We start from the raw sequence: 8,908 nt of genomic DNA on the forward strand, positions 1-8,908 counted from the left end.
ACCAACAATAATTTTATTTCTACCTAATAAGCATAACACATGGGCAAATGTAGTGATCTAACAGAGAAGCTGCAGCAGCAATGAACTGAATGGTAAATGTGAAGATATTAACCAAAGCTACAGAAGCAAGATTTCATAAAATAACATACTTCTTTCAACCTGAGTATACAAATTAAGAAGTGGGGGGGCATCATCAATGATCAAACCCACATACACAATAATAATAATAATAATAATAATAATAATAATAATAATAATAATAGCTCCTCTCCTCCTCAATAAACAAACACCTATTATATTATCTCCTGAAGAATTTTTTTTTTTTTTTTTTTTTTGTGTGTTGTGGGTATTCACAGGTTTTATAAAATAACTTTTTAGTCTTGTTCATTCTGTCAAGAAGAAGAAGAAGATGATGATGATTCAACACCTAAACCATACAATACACCTGCATATTTCTCCACAGAGCTGCTAAAGAAGCTCTGTTTCAACTTCCTGAAAGTGCAAGCCGTGAGCAAGCTATCCGACCCAGCCTGGTGGCAAATCCCAACTCTCTTCACCTCCAAAAGCTCTGCAAGCTTGTTCAACCCACCATGGAGGCTATTGCAGAACTTCATCAAGTGTTTGATATCATACACAACCGGGAAATAAGCGTTGATCAATGTAAAGAACCCAGGCTGCGAATCCGGCAACATTTGACAAGTCAAGAGCTTGAGAAGATAGCCGAAATCGTAGCCACTGTGGAACGTAACCCAATGAACATTATCGTTCAACACCACACCGGATGACATGAGCAGCTCCCCAAACCGCCTGGCGTCGATCCCTTTCTCGATGTTCTTCTGGAAGTCGATCCCGCTGTGGCGCAACAGCTCTATGGAATCGTTGGCGAACACATCCTCGTTGGGATTGAACTCCCGGAAGTTGAACTGCCAGATGCAGTGGGTGTTGTGGGTCCCACCGCAGTTGGGCAGGTTCCCTTCCTCGTCGGAGAAGGTGAGCCCCAGCTGGATGAGCTTCAGCATGTCCACGTTGTCCTTGAGCGTCTGGTAATGGTAGTCGCAGCTGTTCTTGAAGTTGCCCACCGGCCGGATAACCACGCCGGGGAACTCCGTGTCCATGGCGATGTACGGATACTCATCCACCACTTCCCGGATCAGGGCAAACTCCTGCTCTAGATTATAATCCCACACTTCCCGAATCTCAACCGAATCTGAATCCGGATCCTTCTCAGCTACCATCGCCATCTACCAGAAACCACTTTTGCTTCACCACCATACGAAATCCCAGATCCCAGATCCCAGATCTATTCTATAGGCTTCAACTTCAAACAGATTAGATCTGCATCGTAAAATAAGAATCAGCCATGGAAATGGAAATGGAAGATTAAACTCAAACCCAATCCAACAAAATCAATACCGACAAACAAAGAACCCAGATAGATAGAAATGGGAAATGAAGGGGTTGATTGAATACAACCTTACCTTTGTATACACAAAGATTCAAACTTTGAATCGAAAATCGGCAGGAGAGGTCCTAGGTTTTGACTGGAAAAACAAAAGAGATATAGAAGACGACGACGATGCAATTACAGGCAAAATCTGGGGATATTTATAAATAGAGTACTTGATTGTGGTGAACGGGGGGGCCCATTCCTTCGAATTCTGGAAATTTTGGTAAATGCTTTTCTTTTGAATTTTCTTTTTCCCTTTTTTATTTGCCCTTCACTGTTTCCCCTCTGATTAAAGAAACAAAAAATTACAGAGAGAGATGCAGACAAGAAGAAGAAAAGTTCCAAAAAATTGTTAATGGAAAACTTGGGTGTATTCTGAAAATTTTCTTGGGGTCAAAACGAGAATAAAGTAGATTTGGGGGTCCACTTTTAGGCCGGTTTGGCTTTTTTCTGGGTTGGTTTTTTGGGGGCTGTGATTGACAGATTGCTACAGCTAGGAAATACTCCGTATTTTTTTTCTTTGACAGAATTTTCTTTTTGATATATATATATATATATATATATATATATATATATATATATATATATATATATATATATAGAATAAAGTTCAAATGCGGCGGGCGTTGCGGCGGAATTTCAAAATACACCAACAGTGTTAACAATATGCACCAACAGTGTAAGAAAAACACACCACAATGAAATGTAATAAAACATCACAGAATATACAACAGACTCAAAAAAATACACCATATAACTCACCACCCCCCAATGGTGTATTTCTGAACAGTGTATGGTGTTTTTACTCACAACTAATGGTGTGTGTTTGGTGATGCAGGGCTCTGTTTACTCTGTTTTTTGTGGTGTATTTTTCTAACGTTGATGGTGCATATTTGTTGAACTATTGGTGTTGCCGCACCGTAAGACACTGCCGCACCTGAACTCGCCTATATATATATATATATATATATATATATATATATATATATATATATATATATATATATATATATATATATATATATATATATATATATATATATATATATATATATATATATATATAGAAGAGCGCTCATATGCGGCGGGGTCTTACGGTGCGGCGGTGCGGTCAAATTCCAGAATACACCAACAGTGTTAACAATATGCACCAACAGTGTAATAAAAACACACCCCAATGAAATGTAATAAAACATCACAAAATACACCACAGACTCAAAAAAACACACCATATAACTCACTACCCCCAATGGTGTATTTCCGAACAGTGTATGGTGTTTTTACTCACACCTAATGGTGTGTGTTTGGTGATGCAGGGCTATGTTTACTCTGTTTTGTGTGGTGTATTTCCTAACGTTGATGGTGCATATTTGGTGAACTATTGGTGTTGCCGCACCGTAAAAAATAACCGCACCGTAAGACACTACCGCACCTGAACCCGTCTCTCTCTCTATATATATATATATATATATATATATATATATATATATATATATATATATATATATATATATATATATATATATATATATATATATATATATATATATATATATATATATATATATACATACATATAGTCATGTTATTAGGTGTGGCGGTGTGGTCGTATCTGTGTTGTTGAATCAGTTTAATCCAACAGCAGTGATAATTCTGAGAATTTTCGCCCGTTTTGATAAGTAGGGGTGTTATGGTAATTACAGTGGCAATTTATAGCGAACGGGTTTCAGAATACACCAACAGTGTTGACAACATGCACCAATAGTGTAATAAAATACACCACAGTGAAACACACCAATGGTGTATTCCCGTGTTATGGTAATTACAGTGGCCATTTATAGCGGCTGGGTTCCAGAATACACCAACAGTGTTGACAACATACACAAATAGTGTAATAAAACACACAACAATGTGATTTTCCCTATTCTGGTGCTTTATGACGAGTTTACCCTTGCAGTTCGTTGGGTAGGAGAATATGCGCGAAAATACTGGAAGAATCTTGATTAATATGATTCATTGGATCTACCTAATCTAATGGCCTATAATTGACCATATGACCACACTTAACAACATGACCAAATGTGATCACCCTTATATATATATATATATATATATATATATATATATATATATATATATATATATATATATATATATATATATATATATATGCGAGTTCAGGTGCGGCAGTGTCTTATGGTGCGGCGATTTCTTACGGTGCGGCAACACCAATAGTTCAACAAATATGCACCATCAACGTTAGGAAAATACACTACAAAAAATGGAGTAAACAGAGCCCTGCATCACCAAACACACACCATTAGGTGTGAGTAAAAACACCATACACTGTTCAGAAATACACTATTGGGAGTGGTGAGTTATATGGTGTATTTTTTTGAGTCTGTTGTGTATTCTGTGATGTTTTATTGCATTTCATTGTGTTGTGTTTTACTAACACTGTTGGTGCATATTGTTAACACTGTTGGTGTATTCTGGAATTCCGCCGCACGGGAAGACCCCGCCGCATTTGAACTTTATTCTATATATATATATATATATATATATATATATATATGAAGGTTCAAGTGCGGCAGTGCACTTAGGTGCTGCGGTGCGGTTAATTGTAGGCCATTAGATTAGATAAATCCAACGAATCACATTCATCAAGGCTTTTTCGATATTTTTGCGCGCGTTCTCACAGTACGCAACTGCAAGGTTAAAGTCGTCATTGGGCACCAGAATATATCAAATTATAGTGTTGTGTGTTTTATGTTCGTTATTGGTGCATTATTAACCTTACTGTGGTGTATTCGAGAATTCGTGTTGGTGTCTTCCCGAGCGGTCAGTGCGACCACACTAATAGTTATACAAATATACACCATCCATGTTAGAAAATGCACACCAAAAAAACATGCACAAATTAGATACGCATCACCAGAACTCACCACTAGGTATGACTAAAAGCATCACACAGTGTTCAGAATACACCATTGGGGTGGTGAGTTATATGGTGTATTGTTTGGGTGTGTTGTTTGTTTTTTGGTGTATTTGTGCATTTCATTGTGGTGCTTTTTCCTAACACTATTGGTGTCTTTTGTTAACATTGTTGGTGTATACTGACAAGCGATCGATATTTACCAGGACGCGCTTAAATCTTTAAATTTTCAGAAATTAGCCGCTGCCGTTAGATTAAGCAAAATGGACGACGCTGATATGACCGCACCACCGCACCTAAAGCCACTGTCGCATATGAGCCTTATTCTCTCTCTCTCTCTCTCTCTCTATATATATATATATATATATATATATATATATATATATATATATATATATATATATATATATGTATGTATAAGAGAGCGCATATGTGGTCATGTCATAAGGTGTGACGGTGTGGTCGTATATATGTCGTTGAATCAGTTTAATCTAACAGCAATGTCTAATTCTGAGGATTTGAGAATTTTAGTGCGTTTTGGTAAGTGGGGGTATTATGGTAATTATAGCGGCCATTTATAGCGGCCGGGTTTTGGAAATACACCAACAGTGTTGACAACATGCACCAATAGTGTAATAAAACACACTATGAAACACACCAATAGGGTATTTCCGAATACTGTATGGTGTATTTATTCATATCTAATGGCGCGTTTTTGGTGATGCTTACCTAATTTGTGTATTTTTTTTGCTGTGCATTTCATAACATGGATGGTGTATATTTGTATAACAATTGGTTCGGTCACATTGACCACACGGGAAGGCGTTGCCGCACTTGAACTTGGCACCAATGGGAATCTACAAATACACCAGAGTAAGGCTAATAATGCACCAATTACACAAATAAAAGACAACAATGTGATTTTTCCTATTCTGGTGCCCTATGACGAGTTTACCCTTGCACTTCGCTGGTAGGAGAACGTGCACGAAAATACTGTAAGAATCTTGATTAATGTGATTCATTGAATCTATCTAATCTAATGGCATGTAATTGACCATAATGGCTGTACTTGATCTCCCATATATATATATATATATATATATATATATATATATATATATATATATATATATATATGTATGTATATATATATATATATACATATATATATATATATATATATATATATATATATATATATATATATCAGCTTCTGTGCGGTTGGGTGTGTCCAGTGCGGTTGTGCGATTAAAATTAAAAAATGGATCTTGTCTAAATCAACGTCCAGGATTAACAAAATTGTTAAAAAAAAAAAAATACAGTGGCAATTTAGTAATTTTTGCATATAGGTCAATTTTAAGGTGTGCGGTTTTCCTTTTTAAGGTGTGTGGTTTTCTTTCTTAAAGTGCATAGTTTTGGTCCTTAAGGTACGTGGTTTGTGTGCTTAAGGTGAGTAAGTTGTTAAAACTTAAGGTGTGTTGGGCTAAGCTTTAGGTGCGTGGTTTTCCTTCTTAAAGTGGGTTGTTTTACTTCTTAAGGTGCGTGATTTGTATGCTTAAGGTGCATCAAATGTTGAAACTTAAGGTGAGCCATTTTAAAACTTTAGGTGCGTGTATTATATTTCTTAAGGTGCTTTGTTTGTGTGCTTAAGGTGCTCTATTTGTGTACTTAAGGTCAACCATTTTAATGCTTAAGGTGCGTCTTTTTGAGTTAACCGCACTGGAAGTTATACCAGCACCTGAACCCACCATATATATATATATATATATATATATATATATATATATATATATATATATATATATATATATATATATATATATATATATATATATATATATATATATATATATATATATATATATATATATATATAGAGAGAGAGAGAGAGAGAGAGAGAGAGTTAATTTCAATTTTGGTTCTAGATTTATATGTGACAATCTACTTTTAGTCATTTTTCATTATAACATCCCTATTGGTCCTAATATTATTGTGGCATGACCATTTTTAATCATTCATCAACAAAAACATTGAAATATCATTAAATACAAAGACATTTCAATCCTTTTTATACAAAGAAGGTTGAACCGCTATATTTTTTATGTTTATTTTTTTTAAAACACCCATAATTGAAGACCAAAATGTCCTTGTATTTAACTATATTTAAACTATTTTGTTGATAAAAGGATAAAAAAGGGTCATGTCACGATAATACTAGAACCAAACGTGGATATTCTACTAAAAAAAGACTTAAAGTGAACTGTCACCTATAAATTTAAGAGCATAAATGGAATTAACTCATAAATAATTTTTATTTTTTTTGAAATATTCATTTAATTTTTTATCACATAGTAAATCTGTTATATAGTTACTGGATTCAATCTATGATTACGCATTTTTTTTTTTGAAGAGATAATTACGCATTTAGAATAGTTGGTAATCAGAATGACATCACATTATATGGTAATTGGCATATAATTTGTTTATAAGGGAGGATGAGCAGAATACTACAATAAAAGACTAAAAATAAAATTCCTCTTCTTCCCAAAAAATTTGGGAAATATGTTAAATATATATAGGGAAAAAAGCTATTTTTTCCCTAAGACCATTTGATCTCCAACCATCTGCATCAAACTCTGCACCAAATTCTACACCAAAAAAGAATATTTTCAGTATATTCTTACGATAAATTTTTTTAATCTCCAACCCATTACACCAAATTCTGCACCAAATTTTATTCCTACAATAAAATAATTTATATATTCATAAATTTAAATTTTATATTTATACTTTTATTATTTTAACAAAACTAATAGTTGTAATTTAATAAATTAAACTTTAATTATATTTTTAATTAAATTATATTTAATATTAGTTTTGTTTTAATCGTTTTGATAAGATCTTTCAAATGATATAATTTTATTTTAATAATATACAATTTGTGTTTAATATTTAACGAAATATGTAAATATATAAAAACCAAAAAGGATATAATATAATTATAATGTAAATATTATTTTATTTCACAATAATTAATCTATGTTCAATGTAATTTGCTTTAATTTTGTTATAATTAAGCTTTATGTGTTTTCATTTTTAATTAATATATGTTCAATATTAGACTTGTTTTAATCATCTTGATGAGATCTTTCAAATGATATAATTTATTTTTAATTATTCAAATTGTATGTTTATGTATTTAATAAAATATATAAATTCATAAAAATAAAATAATGATACAAAAGAAATTAAGGAAAAAAAAAAGACAAAGGACAAACTTGGTATTTATGCTTTTACACCATTTTGCCATTCCATCTACAGTTCAGCATCAAATATGACGCTGCATTGTAAACCAACGCTAAAATTGTAGAGCATTTAGCGCCTTCCTTGGAGAAGGATTAGCACCAAATTCTCTACCAAAATGACGTTTGGCGCCTTCGCCGGAGAAGGCCTAATTAATTATATGACCAAATCATTCATTTTGCTAAATTAAAGAAAGATGGTAATGACTAATGGGTTTGACTTTGCCATATCTTCATTAATGTAATGACACATTTGGTTCACGGAATAAGCTTGGAATTGAATAGCATTCCCAGTAATAGGTCTATTCCTTTGTTTGGTAAAACTTTTTATTCCCATGAACAATGTTCCTGGGAATGACCTATTCCCCTTGAAAGGGGAATAGAGATTCCTGGCACCCCCCCCCCAACCCCGCCCCCCGGTATTAGGCCTAATTAATTATATGACCAAATCATTCATTTTGCTAAATTAAAGAAAGATGGTAATGACTAATGGGTTTGACTTTGCCATATCTTCATTAATGTAATGACACATATGGATGTCGAAGGATTGGGAACTGCGGCTAGACCACACCCCTCGCGAGTTCAACCAAGTTGCGGACTGGGTAGCTAAGATTGCTCTGAGAAAACACTGTGGCTGGATTGAGATTCATACTCCCCCGGAGGAAGTGAGCAGCTTACTGAGAGATGAGTGTGTGAGGTTTGTTGCGAAAGGCAACTGATTCCTAGGGTTACCCCCTCCCCTTATTCCCAAAAAAATGATATAATTTATTTTTAATAATATAAAATTTATATTTAACAATTTAACAAAATATACAAATATGTTAAAACTAAAACAAGACAAAAAAGGAATTACAAAAAGAGCATGGGCCAAAATGAAAAAATAAAAATAAAAATATAGCACCAGATTTGGCGCAAGGTGAACAGTGCAGCGCGAAATATGGCGCTGCATTGTTCACCTTGTGCCAAATCTTTGGTGATTTGGCGACAAGGTTGGAGAGGGTTCCACACCAAATCTTATGGCGAAATGGTGTTTTGGCGACAAGGTTGGAGATGGCCTAAGGCCATTTCCAACCCATTAAACCAAACTTTGGGCCACATTTTACATCAAAATGAATATTCTTAACATATTTTTACACCAAATTTTATTCATCCCCAACCCATTACATCAAATTCTATTTCTACATACACTAAAATAAATTGTTTTCTCATAAATTAAAACTTTAA

The 8,908-nt window shown here is 33.9% G+C and overlaps 1 protein-coding gene across 1 annotated transcript; it reads right to left on the reverse strand.

Annotated features, from left to right (window-relative positions):
- Nucleotides 1-313: 313 nt before the first annotated feature.
- LOC109191102 (probable CCR4-associated factor 1 homolog 7) lies at nt 314-1,743 on the reverse strand. The gene is made up of 2 exons (XM_019341701.1): nt 1,479-1,743; nt 314-1,335 (listed from the first exon to the last, which is right to left on the reverse strand). Exon 2 carries the CDS (start codon nt 1,239-1,241, stop codon nt 393-395), a length of 849 nt encoding a protein of 282 aa, XP_019197246.1. The 5' UTR covers nt 1,242-1,335; nt 1,479-1,743; the 3' UTR covers nt 314-392.
- Nucleotides 1,744-8,908: the final 7,165 nt, after the last annotated feature.

The sequence above is a fragment of the Ipomoea nil genome, unplaced genomic scaffold (assembly GCF_001879475.1).
Source record: "Ipomoea nil cultivar Tokyo-kokei standard unplaced genomic scaffold, Asagao_1.1 scaffold0114, whole genome shotgun sequence".
Taxonomy (NCBI): Eukaryota; Viridiplantae; Streptophyta; class Magnoliopsida; order Solanales; family Convolvulaceae; genus Ipomoea; species Ipomoea nil.